Source organism: Centroberyx affinis, unplaced genomic scaffold (genome assembly GCF_046629955.1).
Source record: "Centroberyx affinis isolate AG114_WGS23_722 - 3 ecotype Tasmania unplaced genomic scaffold, CSIRO-AGI_Caff_v1 ptg003132l_1, whole genome shotgun sequence".
In the NCBI taxonomy this organism is placed as follows: Eukaryota; Metazoa; Chordata; class Actinopteri; order Beryciformes; family Berycidae; genus Centroberyx; species Centroberyx affinis.
Genome location: NW_027281193.1, coordinates 125,001 through 148,124, shown reverse-complemented (window position 1 = coordinate 148,124; position 23,124 = coordinate 125,001). Strand labels below are relative to the sequence as shown.

General features: G+C 44.0%; 1 protein-coding gene across 1 annotated transcript in view; it reads left to right on the top strand.

Annotated features, from left to right (window-relative positions):
* The window catches only part of galnt1 (UDP-N-acetyl-alpha-D-galactosamine:polypeptide N-acetylgalactosaminyltransferase 1), a 44,474-nt gene that overhangs the window by 9,744 nt on the left and 11,606 nt on the right, over positions 1 to 23,124 (top strand). The window contains 3 exon segments of the mRNA XM_071537830.1: positions 13,029 to 13,141; positions 19,869 to 20,008; positions 20,099 to 20,267. Coding sequence (XP_071393931.1) covers positions 19,870 to 20,008; positions 20,099 to 20,267 — 308 coding nt within the window. The 5' untranslated portion in view covers positions 13,029 to 13,141; position 19,869.

Here is a 23,124-nt window from a genome sequence, read left to right as displayed (position 1 = left end):
TGCAATTGGGCAGTGTGAACCTAAACAAACCAAATGCACACATACAACAATGTAAACTTTCCACTAGGATTCCGACCAAAGAAAACAAATTGTTAGTGTGATTTAGGTCAATAAGTGTTGCAAAAACAACAGCAGGCTAACTACTAGGCCGAATACCCAGCATGTACCCAAATTTAGTAGAGAGAATGTCTGTAACAAATGGATAGAAAGGGAAGGGGAGAACTACAGAGAGGAGGGTGCAGAAAGGACAGACCCCCACTGTGGCAGCTCTGTACTCTATCTTAGTTGTGTGACCCGAGTGAGCTATCTGCCCCAGGCTCACCCTGACCCAGGTACAGCACTTCCCTCTGGGTCTGCACACACACAGCCATCCATCTCTGGCCCTTATCTACCACTGGGCCACTACTCTTGAGTGTCTCTCTGTGTGTGTGTGTGTGTGTGTGTGTGTGTGTGTGTGTGTGTGTGTGTATATGTGTGTCTGAGGACTCTTTGAGTGGAGTTGTTCTGGCCCGGTCACACTGATAGCCGTATCAACACTCACTGCCGTCTGATGGACTGCAGAACAACGGGCCCATTGTGTGTCTGAGTGTGTGTGTGCGCGTGGGTGTGTATGCTAAGCCATCAGAAATTGCTTTTCTGTGAGCCACAAATGTCAGACTCGCTGTGTGCATGTATCTGTGTGTGTGCGTGCATGTATGTGTGTGTGTGTGTGTGTGTGTGTGTGTGTGTGTGTGTGTGTGTGTGTGTGTGTGTGAGAGTGTGTGTGTGTCGGATGTGCTGCAGTGTAATCTGCCAGAGGCTGAGATGTGGGTCAGTGGCTGCAGCTCTGTGGGGAATGGACTGGAGGAGAGACAGCAGGAGGACACTGCCTCTGTACTTATTGTAGGAGGATTGGCCCAGCAGAAGAATGTCACACAACAATACAAAGTGAAGTAGGAGCCAAACTGCTCTTTAGATTTGGCCTTTGATAACCCAGCTGAGAAGTTGCAGTTTCTCATACTCTGAAACATAAAGCTTCAGCGATTTTTGATATTTAGATAGCCATTTTGATAGTTAACAGAGATGAAGATCTATGGCTAGATTGGAAAGGGTTTTTGCTAGGGATGCATGATATGGATTTTTTTTTAGCTCTGACCTAACCAAATCTAACTGACATCACTATTGTTAACACAACAAAAACAAAGAACAGTTCTGACTCTTCAAATGTTCATTTATTTTTTCTAGTAAACTACATAAAAAAACTTCACAAACATACTTTGGCTTTTATAGAGCATTTTGCCTAAGAATTCAAATTAAATGCTTTGACATAATCTGTCAAATCAGACATGTCAATGTATATAAATACATGTATGTAAATACAGGTTATTAGTAGTAAAGTGCATCACTTAATACAAAAATAAAAGCTTTTATAGAACCGAAAGCCTATGGCTGCTTAGTCTGCAGATAAAACACAATGACAAAAGGCATATAGTAGACTGTTATGCTTAATAAAGAAATGGAAAAGGGTTGGGGGACAGCTATTGTAAGGCCTATGGCTTTCACTTGGTTTTTACCAACAGCCTTTAGATAATTTTTCACTCTCATGCGCAGACATAATTAAAACGGTAAAAAACACAGACCGTCAGTATTCATGGAAGAAATAGCGGCGGTCCTCTTCTCTTCACACTCAGAACGCACCAACAGCAATCCTTGTCCACAGCAAACATTGTAGTGATGTACAGAATTTATCTAATTGCGGCATCCATCAAATTCAGATCCACAGTATTACCGCAATTTCCACGTGCAATTTCCAAAACATCACATCACGTATTCCATAAACTTCAGTTAGGCGAGACACATCCGTTTCAATTATCTGTTTCAATCCGAGTCCTTTTCCAACGATACAGCATCCGTATCAGAAAGGTTTTCAACTTTTGTAAGGCCTATGGCTTTCACTTGGTTTTTACCAACAGCCTTTACGCCAGATAATACGGGGTAACAACGCGCTCACACTTGGATTGTTCTGCTGTTTGCTTAGGTTACTCACGGTTTGATAAGGTTGGTTGATGATTTTCTTATGATGGAGTCCAAGCGGAGATTTTATGGCAGGAGTGTGTGTGTGGTAAAAACGATCGATGTATCAAAAATAAAAAGGCAAATCAACCCAAACAGAGCAGGGATCCAAGTTCAAATCAACAAATAAACAAAAAAATAAATATTCGAAACAAACTCTTTCTATCATGTTTGTTGATTTATATTCTTGTATGTGTGCGTGCGTGTGTGCGGTTGAAAACCTTTTCTCTTTCTGGCGTTCTGCCTCCACGCGCACCTGATGCTTAATTAAAGTAAACTATGCTGCTATTCACCTATGCCAACAGTAGGGGCAGCATTAATGTGAAATGGCTCCAACAGCTATGCTACTTTTAGTGGTGAGGGTGATGGAACATAAAGCCTATCCAACGTTTTGCATAAGAATTCAAAATCGTATTATAAAGCAAGGAATCTCTGTATGTGTGTCCTTTGCATATTTTGAGAACCGTTCGTCTGATCTACTTCACACTTGGCGGGTGTATTGCTGGGGACCCAAGGACGTACAGTGTCGAGTGTGAAGTTGTTTGGATGGGCAGTTCTCGAGAAAGCTGCAAGCAGCAATACTGGAGGCCAAGCAATCGGCCCGTTCCGAACAGGCATGTTTTGAACGGGCACTGCACTAGTAAATTAAATGCACTGACATAATATGTCAAATCAGACGTATTTGTCAACGTATTAAACACAAGTAATTGAAACAAAAAGTAAAGTGCATCCCTCAATACAAAAATAAAGGCTTTTATAGAACTGAAAGCCTATGGCTGCTTAGTCTGCAGATAAAACACAATGACAAAAGGCATATAGTAGACTGGCCCCTATGTCATTTTATGCTTAAAGGTATCCAAAGGAGTTTTCCTTGTAAACAACTCGTTTTGTATACATTCACATTTTCACCCAAATAGACAAGAGTTTTCTATTGTTGTTCCCTAATCTACAAACTGAATACATTTCCTACCCCATAGAACCTTTACAAAGTACATTTTCTTTGCTCTTGCATTGTTTACACCCGTTTTTACTTTAGGTCCTTTACAAGGGTTAGGGGAAAACTATGCTACTTTGAGGGCATCAGAGGGAGATTTTTCTTGATAAAAAGAAGCATCTCTGCCTTCTCGCATCCGATTCTGTTTCTTTTCTCATCAACACCATGAGCAGCAGCAGAAAACAAACGCTCACTGTCGACGCTAGTGCAAGGGGCTGACAGGTATTTCCGTGCAAGTTGGGCCAGGGTCGGGAAACGGGATTTGTTGCTTCTCCAGTATTCCATTGGGCTCTCAGTCCTGGGAATCGGGGACTCTGAGAGATATCCTCGTATCTAAAAGTAGAACAAAATCACAATATTATCATGTTCTGGTGTATTTTTTAACACAAGTTGAAAGCTTTGTTTATCTAAACATTAAATTAAATAAATTACCTGCACTTCCGTTTGGCTGCTTGCCTGCTCTTCTGTGAAATCAGTGTTTTCTTCGAGGATTTCATCGTACATTTCCAGCAAGGAATTATTGTTGCCGTCTGTCCTGGTCTTCTTTGCTTGCAGCTCGTCTGGCTTGTCAGCTATTGCATAGTCCTTGCTGTTGTCCATCTTTTCCCGCAACATTTCTGTTGCTTGCCGTTTTGCTCTGCATGGATGTGACCGAATTGCTGGTCTACTGCTTGTAACAGGGTGGTCTGTTGCAAGGGTCTTGTTTAACAGACGTTTTAAGGCTTTGATGGAGGGGATCACGTCTGCTGCTGTGGCTGTAGCTGAGCTAATATCTCTAGTCAGCTGTTCACACGGATCGAGAATGGTCAACATGTGTTCATTAGCGCTTATTGGTATACGCTTAGAGATGCAGGTAATTCTTGATCTACTCTATGCTGCAAGCGCTCACTTCTGCTCCAACAAACTCCTCAGCATATAAAACGTGCTGTTCCATCGCGTGTAGGGCTGGGCGATATGGACCAAAAATCATATCTCAGTATTTTTAGGCTGAATGGCGATACACGATATATATCTCGGTATTTTCTACGAAGTGGGCTAAATGTTCAGTTGTAAGTCAAAGCCACATGTGAGATGTCACAAGCACTTTCATTAAAACAAGACTGTGATCAAAATAAAATGCAAAGACAGGGTTTCCTTCCCTGTTTTAGAACAGTCTGGTAAGTTCAGAAAATTACATCACTTTATTGTAATGCAGCCTTTAAAACCAGGAAAAGACAACACTTATGCCATATCACGATATTACGATATCCAAAATAAAAAAAAAGACGACATCTAGTCTCATATCACGATATCGATATAATATCAATATATCGCCCAGCCCTAATCGCGTGGCTATGTCTTGTTGGAGCCGTGTGGTTTTCATGCCCAGTTGTATCTGTAAATCTTTCAGACGGGAGGCGGCAAGTTGGGAGTGCTGAAAATGCCCTACCATCTTCCTCCCAATCGAAACACAGTCGGATATACTTCTTTGGCTCAGTACAGCCTCGTTTACGGCAAGCTATAAAGTGTGTGCCATACAGCCCAAGCTTGCAACCCCACATTCCTCCATAGCCTTGGCCATATTGCGTGCATTGTCCCTAAGCACAACGTGCACCCTCTCCTTTGTTATGTTCCACTACCCAAACATGGTTTCAAAAGCTTCGCAGATTGCTGTCACTGTATGTGAACCGGAGCGCTCCTGTGCATGCAATAATGTCCTTTTCATGTTAAAGTCTTCATCCAGCCACTGAGCCATCAAACTAAGCATACTCACTGGCCTAACGTCAGAAGTCCATATGTCCGTGGTAAAACTTATGTCGCTTACGTTGGTATCGATCAGACTATGAATGTGTGTGGTGACCACATCATACAGGGCAGGTAGGGATACGTCTGCAAAGTAGCAGCGGCTTGGGAGAGTATACCGGGGTTCCAAATGCACCATTAGCTGGTGAAATCCTTGGTCTTCTACCACGGAAAAAGGCTATTTATCGGCTATAATTTAATTATCGGAATAATACATAATAATATAAATTTCCCATTATCGGCCAATAATTTATCGGCCCGATATATATCGTGCATCCCTAGTTTTTGCCTAGATTAGTCATGCCTGGGGCTCATGCTGGATTTTGCCTGCAGTTACTAAACCACAGTTATTGCTGAACATTTGCAAATCGCAATGAAAACTTATTGGGGGTTATGTAGTGTGATTAGGTGTGTCTGTGTGTGTGAGGTGGGGTGGGGGTGGAGATATTGACCTCATGGCATCGTGCAAGGAGCTACTTAAATGAAATATTGATAGCTCTAGCTCGGTTGGGAGGTGTGTGTGTGTGTGTGTGTACGTGCATTTGTATGTGTATATTTGGAGCTCCGCCCAGTGATTGATTAACTGAGCATTTTGCTGCAGCCAATAGGCTATTGAGTGTCTCTTTTTTGAAATATGGCCTCATAGATCAAATCACTTGAACTGACCCAGTAGTGCTAAATAGCAGGATTAATGAGGACCAAGCATACAGACTGGCAGGTAGGTTACGTGATTCTGACAACTGCCAATGACAGACAACAGCTAGTAGAGGACATCTTGATTTGTCTCCTGGCACTGTTTGAGGGAGGAAAAATGTCAAATGTCTCTCACTTTTCTCCTGTGAAAAAAGAACAGGGTTGCTTTATGTTGGAGCAGTAAGATATTACACACACGCAGTGACTCAGCATACTGGGCTAGCCTGTATTGTCATATAGTGTCTCAAGTATCATATTGTACTAATACTAGGCCTACTATGGATGTAGTGCATTAACAGCACCCTTCGGCTCTTCTTTGCATTTACTGAGCAGTTGTGTATGCCACTTGCCCATCACCAACGTAATGACGACATCCCTGCCAGCACTCTGAGAGCAGGCAAGTACCAGATATGTCAAGGCACTGCACCAGCATGTTTCTAGCATACATGTGCCAAACTATACATAAAACATCTCAGGAAAAACACAGTGTGCCTAGGGCTGTAGCAATCAATTTTTGTAATGACGATTATTGTCTGACAAATAAACAATATAATTGTCTATTTTTCCCCAAGGAGAGTAATGAACTGAGCACACAAAATAACAAATAAATAGGTCACACTATTCCAAATAAACAATGTGCTGGTTGGTGAAGTTGAATGTGGCTTTGCAACAAGATCCATGTTCACTTTGCTACATTGCAATGATAACGTCGGACCAAGGCAACAGAGCGTCTGTAAACTTCAAACGGTTTGCCCTCACACACTAGAAAGGCTGGACTCTGAATCCCCTTTAGCCAAGCAAAGACACCAATAGACCGCACTGTGTTACAGCTGATGTCGGCATCCACAGCAGTCTAATAACCTAATGTACAAAGGAAATAAAACATCTTGCTGTAAAACTTGATCTTTCGAGAAAAAAGAACAACACAACCAAATCAGTGTCTGCATTTTTATTTCAAAAATATTACAATATATACAGTAGGAAAATGTAGCTGTAGCTATTACTTGATTATATCAGATATTACAGGCACAACACCAAAAGCACTTGAGTAAGCAAAACACCAAAAAGAAGTAAGCAGTTAAATAATAAACAGAAACAAAATGTAAGGTATTTAAAAACATGACAGATTTCTTCAATCATCGTGAATTTACTGCATGTAATTCTCGGAATGAGCTTTTATGCACACATTCATCTAACATTTCCTTTTATACCTTGCACAGTATTATATGGTATGAAATAATAGGAAATAACTAGTATGGCTGAGATGTGCTTAATGTCAAATATCGATACATACTGTATATAATGAGCTCAGTCCATTAAATCCTTCTTGGAAAGAGCTTTTATGCACGCACTCGCCTCTCGTCTCCTCTCCTGTTTTTTTTGCAGGATTTCTCTGGTTTTCTCTCCTCTAGTTTGTCTGATAAAAGTCTGTTCAAACTCTTTCTGACCAGTAGCTGTCGATATCTAGATTTTGCTGCATATTTTGCACAGAACTACAGAAGCGCACCGTGAATGCTTTCAGTTCATCCACAGGCACATCCCACATTTCATGTCCGGGAACTCTGTTCGCCTCGTCACGCTCTTGCTCTAAAGGTATGTGAGTAATCATATGTGTGAAATTAGTTTCCATGGAGTTATCTCAGCATCCAGTTACGTCAGCTCATAGCCTTTCTAATGCTTAAACGTCATCATCTAACTTCTGCAGACCTCTCCCTGTCTGATTTTAGGCTATTTAACAGGCAGTGTGATCTGAATCATCTAAGTAATGACCTAGTGGGCGGGAGGATATACATTTTGACCAAACATATTTGTTTTTATTTGAAAGTTAATATGGAAGAGGAAGATTCTTAGAAGATTCTGAAAACAAAATGATCGCAGTCATACAAAGTAATTTCAGTTGTCGCCTATAATCGCGATCACTCAATTATGCAATTATTGCTGCAGCCCTAACTGTGCCGTGCCAGGATGGGTGCAGTAGGGCACATTTATACAGTGGAAAAACCACTTAGGCAGCAAAAATCTCATGGGAAACATTTCACATTAAGCGAACAATTGGAGAAGTGCTCTGCCTCTCAGGTGTGTGTGGCTGTGCACTGGGGATGTGTGCGTACGTGGGCAGCAGGTTCTGCAAAGCCAGACACTCCAGAAATAGCGTTCCTCTGTTGTATTGACCAACACCGATGTCTGCTGGCTAGTACTGGAAGAGAGGGCGACTGCATTCTGAAGATTCAAAGATCAAATTGTTTTTATCCTCTACAGATTTAGACAAGGTCAGCAATGGCCTCAGTCTCCTCTCATTTAGACTTCTGCAATTCTATTTCTGCCTCAGTCAAAAGTCATTTGCTTGTTCAGAAAATAGCAGCTAAGATTTTAACTGCTGCCAAACAAAGAGACCATAGATCCCCAATTGAAGGATCCGTACACTGGTTAGAGTTGATTTCAAGATAATAAGCTTCATAAAACTTGTGGACTTTATGGACTTGTTTTTATGTAATGTTTTTGATTTTGCTCACTTTTAATCTCGAGTTGTTTCTAATGCTTCTATTTGTTGATTTATATTTTTTTTAAACAGTCTCATTTATATATATTTTACTGTTCCTTGTTTTTATGTTGTGTTTTAAAGCACTTTGTAAACTCTGCTTTTAGATATGCTATGCTAATATAGCTATGCTGAAGTTAATTTTTATAGTTATTATTATCACAGCGTATACTGCCAAAAACCTGCTTCTGTTGTACGGGATATTTGTTTAAAGCACACACGCACCTAATCCTCATTCTGCCACCACCACCACAAGAGGCGGAGACTTCATGCTCCATAGGACTGCTAGGAATTCTGTCCCCGATTGGGAACATTGCCGGGAACGTTGCAGCACGCAGCTGGGAGCATGCATGCACTTAAGCTCGATCCTGTTAACACGGCTGCTGGCCAGAGCAGCGACAGCAGGGAAGTATGGAACCAAGAGCAGAACGCATGTCGCCCGATGTCACAGAAAGTGACAGAAAGAGATAGATGGGAAGGGTTTGGGCCGAAGGTGCTCTGTGTTTGCTCTCAGGATACTAGGGCTGCAACTAACGATTATTTTCATTGTCGATTAATCTGTTGATTATTATCTTGATTAATCGATTAGTTGTTTGGTCTATAAAATGTCAGAAAATGGTGAAAAATGTCGATCAGTGTTTCCCAAAGCCCAAGATGACATCCTCAAATATCTTGTTTTGTCCACAACCCAAAGATATTCAGTTTACTGTCATAGAGGAGTAAAGAAACCAGAAAATATTCACATTTAAGAAGCTGGAATCAGAGAATTTTGACTTATTTTTCTTAATGAATTACTCAAACCGATTAATCGATTATCAAAATAGATGGCGATTAATTTAATAGTTGACAACTAGTCGATTAATCGTTGCAGCTCTACAGGATACAGAGGGAATGTAGTGTGTGTGCGTGTGTGTGTGTGTGTGTGTGTATTGTCATCACTGTCATGCCGGTTACAGTGTCTAGCAGCCTGCTGCTCTGTTTCCTCTGCTCTCCACTCTCCGTAAACAGGAAGCAGATCTTTCTCCCTCTCTTTCTCTCTCACTCTCTCTCACACACACACACACATACACACACACACACACACACACTCTCTCTCTCTCTCTCTCTCTCTCTCTCTCTCTCTCTCTCTCTCTCTCTCTCCCATCCCCCTCTCCCCTCATGTCTCTCTTTCCATCTTTCCCTTTGTCCCTCTTTCTTCCTTTCCCTCCCATGCCTCCCTCAGTGAGTGCATACAGTAGATCTACAAGGTGACAGTTAGGTCCCCAGCTCCCAGTGCAGGTCCTTATTATGGAAAGAAAAGCAGGCTGTTTTGTGAGCCATTTCAACCAGGAAAACTGCTGTGAGTGACACAGTGGCGGGTTCAGGGAGGAGGGACCAGCTGCTTCTTACCTATTTTCTCCCCTCTCTATTCCTGGCATTCCTGTTTTTCCTCCCTGGGCTTCCCCTGGAAAGCTGTCAGGGATTTTGAGCTATGGCTGCAGTTGCCTCTGATACTGTTGTTGTCATCTTTTGTTGTCTTTCCTATAGTCCCTATTTAGCATGGATTTCGTGTGTGCGTGTGGTGCTGCAGGCCCCTCAAGGCCTTCCTTTCCCACACCGCAGAGACATGAGGTGTTTGACGGAGCAGGAGGTCGATGGGTGGGCTGGAAGGGGGTGGGTGGAGGAGCAGTTGGCACAGCCTTGGCACAGCCATGTTTGTTGTTGCTGAGAGCGAGGATGTCGTCTTTGGACTCCCTCTGTTACAGCATACGCTGCAAACAGAGACACATAACACATACAGACAGCCTGGCTGAGGCCCAAGCACACACACACACACACACACACACACACTACATGCTCATAGCAAGATATCACACTGTCTTCAGAATAGAGACCTTTCTCCCTGTCTTCTCCTGTTTCTCCTCTCTATCTCTGTCTTTGTCTGTAGAGAGATAGCGGAACAGTTAGGTTTAAAGCTCGGCCATGGCTGGTTGGTCACAGTGTTTGCGCTGAGCTTTGGGGATTCTGAAGGACTGATTCGACTGTCTCTGTTAGTTTTAGCTCAGTCCACACTATCCCACTAAATCGTTCAGGACAAAGGTCGTTTTGGAGTGCCTCAACCTTGTTTGGCTCAGGTTCAGCTTTGAAGCCTTGGAGCCCTCAAGCTTTTAGCCAGTTGTGCAAGGTGTTATGGATGCAGGCACTCACAAACCAAATGTCTGTTGAGTGATTTCTGCTCACTGAGAGAAGACTTCTTCATTCCTCCACCCATGTACTCCTCCTCAGCTCTGCATGTGTCAGCCTCTCTCACTCCCTCCCTCCTCTTTGGGATTTACGACAGGAATTACGTCGATCCAGACAGAATGGAAAGAGGCCTGCGTGGGAGAAGAGACAGAACTGGGGGATAAATAACAGGGAGTGTACTGTAGGGACAGAGGGATAGAGGAGAGAGTAGGGTGGGATGGTGAGGACCCGGCCTGTTGGCTGCCACAATACATTCTCCTCTGTGCTGGTTCTCAGCTGGTCCCAGCTGGAGCGAAGAAGAGCCAGGAAGGGGAAAGGAGGAGGAGGACAAGGAGGAGGTTAAGGAGCAGGGAAGGGGTGAGTAGGGTTCGAAGAAGAGACGGCTGATATGGTAGGAGTGGTATGACATCATAGGGCCGCTGAAGGGCTGGTTATGTGTTTTTACTCGGAGTTGGGGAAGCCTGTAAATCACCATGACAACTAAACCAGTCCTTTCAACCTGCAAATGAAGTGGGCACTCACACACACACACACACACACACACATACACACACATACACACACACACACACACACACACACACACGCACACAGTGTATTCTGGCTGCCCCTGCTCTCTGGATGCCTGTGTCAGTGCAGTGTTGGCCTAGATAATGTCATGTTCCACTGGCACGGCTCACTGTTTGGACGGGTCCCTCTCTGCTCACTTGCACTGCATTACACATCTGACTAAGTATCCATCTATTAGGCTAACTACTGAGCCATTACATGGCAATGTTGAAGTGTGTCTTGATGTACTCTGGTTAGATGTGTGTGGGTGTGCGTTGGAATTCAGCATCCCCGTCTGCATAAACCGTAACCCTTTGAAAGCAGGTCTGCCTCACGATCACAAACAGCAGTAACTACTACTGTCTTGTGTTTTTATAGGTCAGAGGTCAGGATTTACATCAAATATCAGCAATCGCCCATAAATGATAATACATTAGTACAATTCTGTACCAACAATACTTTTGCTGAGGCAGGAGATAATGTTGTTTTTCTCAGTTTCTCTACTCACACAGTTACTGCTCTTTGGCTTTGTAGGGCAGAGCTGTTGGTGCGTATGCTATTGATAAAGAGCTGAGCTTGATCAGCGTACGTTTTCTTTTCTTGTCGTTTTCTGTGCTGCTGAGTGCAAAAGTAGCTGTGTATGTTGGAAGGCCTCCCAACATGGCTGGACTGCTGGAGAGGAGCCCAGTGAAAACAACAGGCATGGCATCATGGTATCTCTCTGTCTGTCTCTCTTTGACTCTCTTTCTCACTCTTTCTTGTCATATAACAGTCATAAAATGACAGCCACATGACACAGGCAATAAACAGGAGGAGAGGTAGACTGAGATTTCTTGTGCAGATAGAGAGAGAGAGAGAGAGAGACGTGTTGCTGCTATTTGCACTGCAGTGTTGTGTGTGGTTCTGTAGGTTTATTTTGTGAGTGTCAGGGGAACCTGAGGAGTATTTATAGAAGCTCTTGCTTGTCCTGCTTCCAATTTGCAGATGGATTACATCCCACTGAAACTTTTTGGAGGTGTGTGTGTGTGTGTGTGTGTGTGTGTGAGAGAGAGAGAGAGAGAGTGAGTTTGTGTGTGAGAAAGAAAGGGAGGGAGGAGATGAGGAATGATGACTCACCCAGGAGGAGACAGACACCTTTGGTGGCCAGGACCCTTCACATACTGAAGCATACCTGCACTGCAGTATAGCCTGCTCACATTCACCAGCACTGGCATGTGTGGGCTGCAAGGAGGGATTTATGGTATGGCTCTTTTGTTAGACACCATGTAATACAAACTCAAACACACACACACACACACACAGGCTGGCAATATGAAGTCCCAGTGGACCAGAGTGACGTCTTGGCTATAAGTAGGCCAAGGACCAGATTGAAGGACACACACACACACACACACACACACACACACACGCTCAGTCATATTCACTCTCATCTTCATTCTCTGCGGATTTTTCAAAAATAGCAGATTAATCCAGTGAAATGAGCAGTTCTGAGAATCCGTCAGTCCATCCCTCTATCCCTCTATCCCTTCATCCGTCTTCTCTCTCTCTCTCTTTTCATCCTGCTCCAAGGCTGGCTAAGAGCCTCTGGTGCTGTTTGACCTCTGGGTGGGTGTGGAAGGAGGGAGGATGAAGGATTTATAGCACATTACAGAAAGATGGAACGCCAGGCTGATGATTTGTAAATGATTGACAGCCAGAAATTCCAAACTCTGCTCTTCACTCCTGACACCGACTGAATGACGATGCATTTCCTATCACAACGGGAAGCGCTGGTGCAAATGGCAACATGCCTAGTGACGTTGTGACTCTGACTGTGTGATTGTGTGAGAGAGATGAGTGTTATTTAATGTTCCAGTGCAGCCAGGAAGTGTGTTTTTGGCCGTTGAGTGACACCGCTTCTCTCTCGTCTTCCCTTGGCTTACTGTTGTCTCTTCATAGCCGTGCGCCCCGTGATCTGAACGCTCCGGGTCACAGCCCCCGGGGTGGTTCGGAGAGACCACAGTCCCCACGCCACATAGCTGGAATGCATGAGAGAGAGCAAAACGGAGAGTATTTCCTGACTTGGCTAGAGTCTCAGCATTAACATCACACTAAATGTTTTTGTAGGTATCTGTGAAACTGTTGTGCGCGTGTGCTTTTCCTCAGACTGTGGGGAACAAAATGTTTACTCTGTGTGTCTCTCTCTTCTCTCTTCAGGAGCATGTTTGAGTGACAAGTGAAGGAGGAAGTGGGATCTCTGAAGCTCCGCCCCCTCTGCTGGTGGAGCCCCCTGCACATCTGACCAGAGACCCCTTTACTCATTTGGACAGGTGCGATGATAGGAATGATGAATTGTGGTTAAGGTTGATTTGTACCTTTTTTAAATGTAGTTTGAGCACCACAAGGCACATCCTTGCCACCCTGCTGCACTGTGATATTCAGGCATGTTCTGTTAGTTTCCCTACTTCTTAGGTACTGACGTTGCCAGAATGGTCTCTTTTGTGTGGTGATATAGAGGTTTGAACATTTTCTAATAATAATAATACTTTTTATTTATAAAGTGCTTTTCATCATACTCAAAGACGCTTTACAAAAGATGAAAAAACAAATCTATAAAAATATATAAAATAGAGTAGTACAAAAAAAACAAAACAAGTGAAAGATATTAAGTGTACATGACAAACAAACAAAACAGTATTGGATCCTGTTCAGAAGGTCCTTAAGGAGAAAGCACTATTAAGAGTGAGAGTGGTTATGTGCAGCTCAGTGGGTAGAGTAGATAGCGCGGTACTAAGACTGCCGGGGTGAGGGGTTCAATTTCCAAAGGAACCATTCATGCCAAAATGATGTTTGCTCATGGTACTATAAGATACTTTGGATAAAAGCGTTCGCCAAATGGCAAACATAATATAGTTCAGTGTTTCAGGTTGACAGTTCACTTGTGGCAGTTAGTTGATAGGATTAATTAGTTGTCTTTACCTACAGTGAGAGCAGTGTGTCCAGTGGAATCCAACTGGTGATCAGGGCAATATGCAATGAAGCCTCTGCACTGCACTCATGTTAACTTTATATCTGAGTGATGAGCAGTGTTATAATTCTCTGATTAAAAAGTATCAAGTTACTGTTTACAAATACCATTACTAACACATGCGAGTTTGGAGCAAATTGTGGAATTTTAAGTTTCACTTTCGTCTTCACAACGGCAGACTGTTGGATTGAGTATAATGCTGTTGGTCTGCTGGTCTGTGCATCTCCAATTGACAAACATGACATGATGTGCACATTAGCCGCAGCATTCGAGATCGATTTAGATCAATTTCTATACATTGACCAACTTTTTTTTTGTGGCAGCCGTGCTGATATTGTGGCAGTGCGTCACAGATGAGCCTATGTATGGGAAGCACTGTGGTTGTATTGGAACTCTTTCAAATTCCCTATGCAAAGTAAAGTCACAACTTTTTATTTCAATTGTTAGAAAATACCTTGGTCGACTGCTAAAGTGGTTAATAGGAAGGGGAAACCCTGCTGTGTAAATCCTGCCTGGTTGGCATGAGTAGTGGCAGTAGTCACAGCGCAGGCAGGAGCTGACGTAGTGGACAGGCACAAACCTGCTGGGTCAAACAGCTTAGACTGCAGGTCATGTGATTTGATCTGTTTGTTTATGTCTGTCTGTGTCTGTGTTAAGCAGTGTCTTTTACTTTTTCAGCAGCTGTGCCAAGTTAACGCCACTGCTCTGATCAGTGTCACCCTGACCCCCCCTCTGTGCATGTGCGTGTATGGATATGTCGATGCATGCTTGAGAATGATATAGAAGTTGAAACAGAGAGAAAATGAGTCGTTATGAGTCGTTAAAAGAGCAATTACACCGGCGTCATTCAGGCTGAGGGGAGTGATGCTGTGGTTTTATTTTTTTTTTTTAGATTTGCCTAGTATGTTGTTGTATGTCTGTGTCTGTTGTTTAGTGGTGCAGCCAGGCAGCTGCGCCCTCTCTCCAACCGTCCAGGGAACACCCCCTGTGACAGTAATGTATATTGATTTTGGCCAAAAATGCCCGAGTGATTGGAGATTGAAGTGTTTAATTCCACTTTGCATTCATGCCAAGCTCTGAATGGGTAATCAATTTGAGCTAGGGCTTTTTCGCCGCAATGGGCAGTTTTCTCTGTTTCAGTGTTTGCCTTTTTCACCTTGTGTCTTTTCCCTCCCTCCTCACTCTCTCACACACAGCTTCTCTCTCTCTCTCTGTCTCTCTCTCTCTCTCTCTCCCTCTCTCTCTCTCTCTCTCTCTGTTTCCTTTCCTCCGTGAGGGACCGTTCTGTTTCACAGTCAAGGTTGTGACCTGGAAATTAAGTGACCCCAGCCTTTTTGTTAGGAGAGGCCATGTACCTCAGCTACTCCATAAAGAGCAACAGAGACAGAGCTGCAGGCCACTTTGTTCTGTTTCACTTCCCTAATATTAGCCTGTGTCTTGTTCTGCTCCAGTTGAGAGGCATTAGGACTGTTCAGCAAATCACTGCTCTCATCAGTGTCGTCTTGGAAACTGTTGAGCTTATCAAGCCTGCATGACCCAAGGACGGCTCATGGCAATATCTATGGTCTTGTCATTGAAGGCGCAACAGCAACATGCATTTTTACCCCCTTGTTTATTACGAAGCAGGTGGTTAAGAATAAGGGCATTTGTTTCTCTAGAGACTAAACTCGGATATACGAGCAAGCAAATAAAATATGGCAATAGTCTGTGCAGGTCTATTATATGAATTACCAGCACAGACTTGCTGCCGCTGAGTAATACACAAATCCCTCTCTCTCTTTTGCACTCAACACACATACATCTCTCTCTCTCTCTCTCTCTCTCTCTCTCTCTCTCTCTCTCTCTCTCTCTCTCTCTCTCTCTCTCTCTCTCTCTCTCTCTCTCTCTCTTTCTCCTTTACACATATACTCATAAAATCCCAGAAGGGAGGCTCCTCACTCTCAGTCATAAATTGTGCGGCAGTGAGACTCTGGTTCCTCTTGCTCCAGCGTAAAGGGTTGCCAAGTGGTTGTGAGAAACACTGGTTGTGCAATCTCTAAAGGGGGATTAAGCCTGTGGAGAAGAGAGGAGAGCTGGAGGAGAGGAGGGGATGTGAAGGGAGACGGAGAGAGGGATGTGAAGGGGGAATTGTGTTCTTGTAGGGAAGTAGTGATGGCAACCGCTCTTGAAAGGAGAGGACGTCACCGAGAGTCGAACGGGAAAGGGGGTGGGGGGGGCTGAGAGAGGGAGAGAGAGAGAGAAATAGCCAGGATGAAGACATAAAAGAAAGATGGAGGGAACGTGATATGTTAATGGATTAGGAAGAGAGCGGAGATGGAGGGATAGAGAATTGTGTGTCTGTTTAATGTCATAAGGAGCAAGGCTGTTTAAAAGAGACTTCAAAGAGACTAGCGCCCAACATAAACTAAACTGACATACACACACACACGCACACACACACACACACACACACAGAAGCAGGGCCTGAGGCTGCCGTGAGCAGAGAGGAGACCTGAGGTGTCCTCTGCCATGCCTGATTAGAAATGCAGTGAGTGGAGCGGCATGGCTGAGAGACAGCGCTGGGAGAGTGTGTGTTCGTGTGTGTGTGTTTATGTGTGTGTGTTGAGTCAATGTATGTGCATATAAATCTTCTCTGCTGCCGCTCGGAGCGCTGCTGTCTACTCCTCTTACATCGTTCTGATCAAATGGCATGCAGGGAAACCAGCTGACATCCTCCTGACAGCATTTTGACACAACTTTGTGAGCAAGAAGATATGTGTGTGTCTCTGTGTTTGTGACAGACTGAGAGTATGTCCCTGTGTGTGTGTGTGTGTGTATGCGTCACTGTCTGTCAGCGCCTGTGTGTGTGTGTCTTTGTATGTTTCGCGTATGTGCTTGCCTCTGTAAGGACATAGGAATGTGCGAAAAAGGAAGAGATTTGTGTTTGTGTCGAGTTATCGGGTTGCATCATGTTACTGCGTGGAGGTCAAGCGAGGTCAGCACAACCTAGAAAAACACAGAGAGGAGAGGGATGGGAGAGCGAGGAGTGAAATTCAGGCTTCCCATTGGTTCTGGAATTTCTGGAATGTCATGGAAATTGAGAACAGGATTCAGAGACAGGGGGAAGTCAGGGAATTTGATAAATTCTTCGGGGGAAGTCCACGAATATGTGGGGATTTTACAAAGGGCTCACTTTACAGGAATATACCAGAATGTGTTTTGCATTGTTTTTCCACACATTCGTTGTGTTAGATGGTGGGGTTTTCAGCTGTTTTCTCCACAGGAATCCCAAATTTATAGTGGAAACCCAGACTGTTTAGTTACCCCTTTAGAGTTTAACTTTTCTGAGCTGAGAAACAACACAGACAAACCAGTTTGGAATACTATTTTTAGGTTATGGAAGCGCTCTGACTTAGTTATGGAAAGCCATGGAGTTTTATATCAGGGCCATGCTGGCTAACCTGGAAATTATTATTATTTTTTTTAAATCACTTCTTTTATATGGAAGGGAGAAAAACTAGAGCGGTTAACAATCGAAGAGAAGCAGTAAAAGTAAATGTATAACAGGACAAGAGGAGAGAGAGGGAGAGAGAGAGCTGTGGAGAGGGATAGTGACATGGAGTGAGGCAGTTGGTAATAGCACTCAGCCCACGCTCTCACTCTGTGCTGCACTAAGAGTAACACCTGTGTGTGTGAACACGCTGCAGTCATCACACTCAGGTGGCGACAACACTTCAGGATCCAGCTAGCCATCTTCCTCCCCTCCGCTCACACACACACCATGCCGAGCGCCCCAACCATCACATACATGAGATTCTAGTGGCGCCATAAATAATTTGAACAGGTTTGAAAATAATAATAAATTTGTAATTTAGGCATAGATACAGCTATGTGTGCAGTATGCGTAAAAGAGCTGCAACTAACCATTATTTTGTTATTGATTAACCTGTAGATTTTTTTATCGTGTAATCAGTTGAATGACTAATTTACATTTTTTAACATTTGTCTTAAATTTTCATGTGGAATAAGTCATTATAACTATAACTACATTTCAGCATATCATAAACTCGTGTGCTGCTCTCATTCCAGTATACAGACCTATACAACTATTGTATCACACTTTTCTCTTCAGGGAAAACCTAACATAAACATAATATACAGCTTTTCCAACACTGTACATCTATTTGGCTCTTCCGGAACAAGCATATCAAACAAATGCGTAGGTGTCAGGGTGTTAAGAGATTTGAAAACCAAGAACAGAACATTTTTAAATTTGATTCTGGAGCTGATTGGGTGCCAGTGTAGTGATTTGAAAATTGGTGTAACAGGATGTGTTTTCCTCGACCTTGTTAAAACCCGTGTTGCTGTATTATGAATAAGCTGCAGGCAACCTATAATTTTTTTTGTGGGGAGCACCAGAGAACACAGCATTACAGTCATCCACTGGTAGTTTCTCTGCGCTATTTTCTCTGCGTCAGCCTGAGAGATAAAACCCCGTTAAGTGATGAAAAGTACTGTAGATCTGGCAACATTGTTGGCATGAGCTGTGAAATTTAAATTGGCATCCCGAATCACCCCTGTGTCTGAGAACAGTAATTTGGCTGTTAATCAAACAGCATTACTTTGTCACATAATAATAGCGGTTGCAGCTCTCAGTGCAAGTAGACTGACTATTATAGTGGCTTTTTTATGTTTTGCAGCTTCCATTTTTTTTCCATCTTTATTATTGTTCATGAACTGATGTGTCTGTGTGAACTCATGTGTTGGCGTGTATGTGAAAACATGCTGCTGCAGTGATACACAGCTTTAACCTGGCAGCAGAACTGGTAGAACCGCTGCATTGTCAGGATAGTGAAACTCCTTGGCTGTCCAGGCACCAAAGTCTGAGGAAGAGGCAAACTTTGAGAGAACAGACAGATCTGCACTCTTGTTTTTCTGCTGTGCAAGACGTTTTGTGGTAGAAGAATCCTATCAGGTAGAATTTAGAATTGCCACTCTGCAATTCTCTGTCCTCTGTGGCTACTAAGCTAAGCTAAGCTAGCTGTGCATAAACACCTTTTTTTTTTCTCTCAGGAACGCAGGAGAAATCACTGTGGCCAAATTAATTTTCTCCCTTCTGCTTGTGCTGCTGCAACCTGAGGGATCATTGAGGCAGAGAAGCAGCCAGAGAGGGAGAGATGGCGCTGGAGGAGAGAAGGAGAGGGGAGCAGAGGAATTTTAATGTGGCTGTGTCTGACTCTCGCTGCCTGCCAAAGAAAAGCAATTACTATCACAGCCCCTCTCTCTCTGCTCTGTGTGTGTGTGTGTGTGTGTGCGTGTGCCTACCTGCGGGGGTGTGTGTCTGACTGCACTTTAGCACACAGGGATTTGGCATGTTAAATGTACAAAGGGTAGGTTGGCTTGTACACTGCAGGGGTATGAGAATAACTCTGATAGGTTGTGTGTGTGTGTGTGTGTGTGTGTGTGTGTGTGTGTGTGTGTATGTTTGCTTGAGACTTCAAAACAACTAAAGCACAGCTTAGGCACCATGCAACATTTGCTCTGAGACACAAATGGCGATGTTCGATGTGCTGATAAAGGTGCCAGGCGCTAACCTAACCAATAACCGCCCGCAAAGGTAATCGTGGGTTTAGCGTTTTTCTTCTGGAGTGATTTAGGACGGAAATCCAACAATGCACAGTATTCATTTTGAGGCTCTCTCTGAAAGTGTGGAGGTGACCTTTTGGAGAGGCACTGATAACCAGCCGGCAGATAAGAGGCTAGAGTCAGACAGACAGACAGGCGGAAGGACAGATGGAGGGGTTGAGAAGATGCTCAGGCGCAGAGCTAGAGGGGGAGGATGAGTGTGTGTGTGTATGTGGAGAAAAGCAGGGAGATAGACGGGAAAGAGAGAGTGATCTCCTCTGCAGAGCTTTGGCAAAGCCTGTGATTGTGTGTGCGGCTCAGGACTCACCATCACACCTCAGAAGGAGCTTTAACATTGCACTCTTGCTCTTCTCTCTCTCTCTATTCCCCACTATCTGTCTCTGTGTCTCGTCACCTCTCTCCAGGATGCGGAGGTTCGCCTACTGCAAGGTGGTGTTGGCCACCTCTCTGGTTTGGGTGATGCTGGACATGTTCATTCTGCTCTACTTCAGCGAGTGCAACAAGTGTGATGACAAGAAGGAGAGAGGACTGCCGGGGAGAGATGGTGAGCGTATATTTATACACACACAAAGACAGACTCTCACACCCTCCAGCCACCTCTCTTGACAGCTGTGTGTGTGAATCTCTATTGCAGATGCCCTGACCAGGCCGCGGGACGGGCCCGGCGAGGGGGGGAAGCCGGTGGTGATCCCTAAGGAGAACCAGGAGAAGATGAAGGAGATGTTCAAGATCAACCAGTTCAACCTCATGGCCTCCGAGATGATCGCTCTCAACCGTTCGCTGCCTGACGTGCGCCTGGAAGGGTGAGCAGCCTCCCCACTGCTAAGCAACTGTCCTGTTACGTCACTTCACCCCTCACAGGGTTCCACCATAAAATGGCCGTCAGTGGGGGTCATTAATGACGTAGCTGACACTATTAATCTCCTATAAACAGTGATAATGGATCATAGCCAGAGGTCTGACCTGATACCTGGATAATCGCGTACAGATTGAGCCATCAGTCATGAATAACTACTTATTCAAAGGTGAGAGATGGATATTTGAGGGTTGAGAGGGTAACCTGCACAAAATAATAAAAATAATATTCAGTAGTAGTTTTATTGTTATAAATCAATATTTATTATTTAGATATCATTTATCTAAAGGCAGTTTACAAAGTGCTTTACAAAAAGGCATAAAAACAAGAAAAAGTCATTCTATATAAAAATAATATAAAGATAGTATATACATAAAATTAGGAGACATTCAAAAGAGAAACACACACATGATTAGCTGGCCTAAGTGCCTCAGGCCGGGCGTTTCACAGTTTAGGGGCCTGATGGTAGAAGGACATTCACCTTCAGTTTACTGTGGCATGAGCTTCACTGCCGGGATTTTACTAAAATGTAAAGAAAATAAAGGCCAAACGAAAGTTTCGCATAAACCTCATTGTCAAATCTAAGGATAATGACGACAAAGTAGACACAGTTTCCTTGCTACCCTGTAGCCCTTTTTTATTTTGCTATATAATCATAGTTAATAAGTTATATGTGACATTTGCAATAGTCCCTAATTAGCTTTTGTTTCTTTGCCATAATGAAGAATTTAGTCTTATTTAAGTGTGTGCCACATTACAAGTTCTTGAGAATGAGTGATGCCAATGGCCTATATCCAGCAGTCTTCAGACAGGCAGAGCAGCAGACAGGCGAGGGCCAGGCCAGCAGTTTGTAAGATATGTTAAGGTTAGTTCAAGCAGGTTGAAGGCCAACCTCCCCCAACCCAAACCCCCACCCCCATTCACCCCTCTTTTCGCCTCAATGGAGGAACATACATAGATTGGCTTAGACAGACAGATGGACAGAAAGACTGACTGACTGACTGACTGACAGAAAACTGACAGACAGACGCACTTGCACAGGAGACAGACAGGAAAGAAAGAGAACATTGATCCGTGAAATGGGTTTTAGTCTTTGAGCGAGAGTTGATTACTAGGTGTGTTTTCACTCAGCCTCCTCTCCGTCTATCTGCTTTTCCAATTAGGAGATAAGACAGAGTCAATATCGAGCAAGGGAACGTGTGTGTTTGTGTGTGCAGGCGTGCATGTGGTTGTTTTTGTGTGTGTGTGTGTGTGTGTGTGTGTGTGTGTGTGTGTGTGTGTGTGTCAAAGGACAGGTATAGGGAAACTCGCTGAATGGATTCATCATAGCCAAGCAGACTGCCATTAGCTGAAACTTTGGAGCGGAAACTCACTCATGGTTTATTTTCATTATTGTCAGCGGTGCAGTCTTTGGGTGTGAGTAATGGGGGAGGACAGGTCATTCTGACGTTACGCTTAAGCCTGTGTATGTGTGCATGCGTGTGTGTGCATGCGTGTGTGTGTGTGTGTGTGTGTGGTTGGGTGGATCTATATGAAAACACTTTCCATGACCACACCTTTCAGAAAACTTGACATTTTCTCCTTTTTTTAGCTCCTGACTGGAATGGGTTTTATAAGCATGCGTGCGTGGATGTGTGTGTGTGTGTGTGTGTGTGTGTGTGTGTGTGTGTGTGTGTGTTGTGTGTGTGTGTGTTGTGTGTGTGTGTGTTGTGTGTGTGTGTGTTGTGTGTGTGTGTGTTGTGTGTGTGTGTGTGTTGTGTGTGTGTGTTTGCGTACTGGGGAGAGAGAGAGAGAGAGAGAGGCTATTTAATCAGAACCAGTCTGCCGCCCATGCTGACTATCCCCCCACAATGCACTGGCTGGAGGAACCAGCCTGTAACTCATTACACTGCTTTGCTGCTTGCCAAATGTTGCTAACACACACACTCACTGTTTGGATACACAGGCTTCACAACCTGCCCTCAATTATTAAAATTCAGTGACACACAGACATGTGTGTGCCTGCATGCATCAACACAAGTAGGTTTTGGAGGAGACATAGAGGTCTTGTATTCTGTCAGGCTCACTGCAAAGATCACGTCTGGAAACTGGAAAGTCTTGATCATTCTGTGTGTGTGTGAGAGAGAGAGAGAGAGAGAGAGAGAGAGAGGGAGGGAGAGGGAGAGGCAGAGCATGGGAGAGAGAAAGAGAAAGACTGATGGCACTGATGTGTATAAAAGTTGAAAGGCTCCAAGGGTGTCACTGTTTTTAAAATGAATCATCTTATGTACTCATCAACCCTACCTTCCTTACACGGAGAGCACAAACAAACACATCACAGAATGAGAATGAACGTATTTATCTATTATTTAAAAGGCTCCAGAGGCAGCTGGAGGAAGGGGTTTATTCTTGACCTCTCCTCTCCTCCGCCGCTGTTGCATTCCTTCTGTCAGAGGCAGCGGTGGAGAGCGGGAACATTCCAGTGATCTGGACGATGAGGAAAAGGGAGGGAGGGGGCGGAAGATAGAAGAGAAAGCGGGATATTCCATCTGGACTATTACGAGAGCCGTAATCTGTCAAAGGAAGGCACAGGCTGGTTTCTCTGTTTTCATCCATAGACGACAGTTTGAGCCGGTCACAGAGGTTCTTTTGGGAAAACAGCCTGACTGTGAGACAATTTAATATTAGAGAGAGCCTGCATGCGGGTATCAAGGCGGGCTGTGGCGCATGCGCTGCGGATTTGACTTCGGCTCTTGACCCACAGTTGCCTCCCTACCCCTTTTCTTTCTCCTGCCTGTCCTGCGTCACTCTAGCGTACGCTGCCC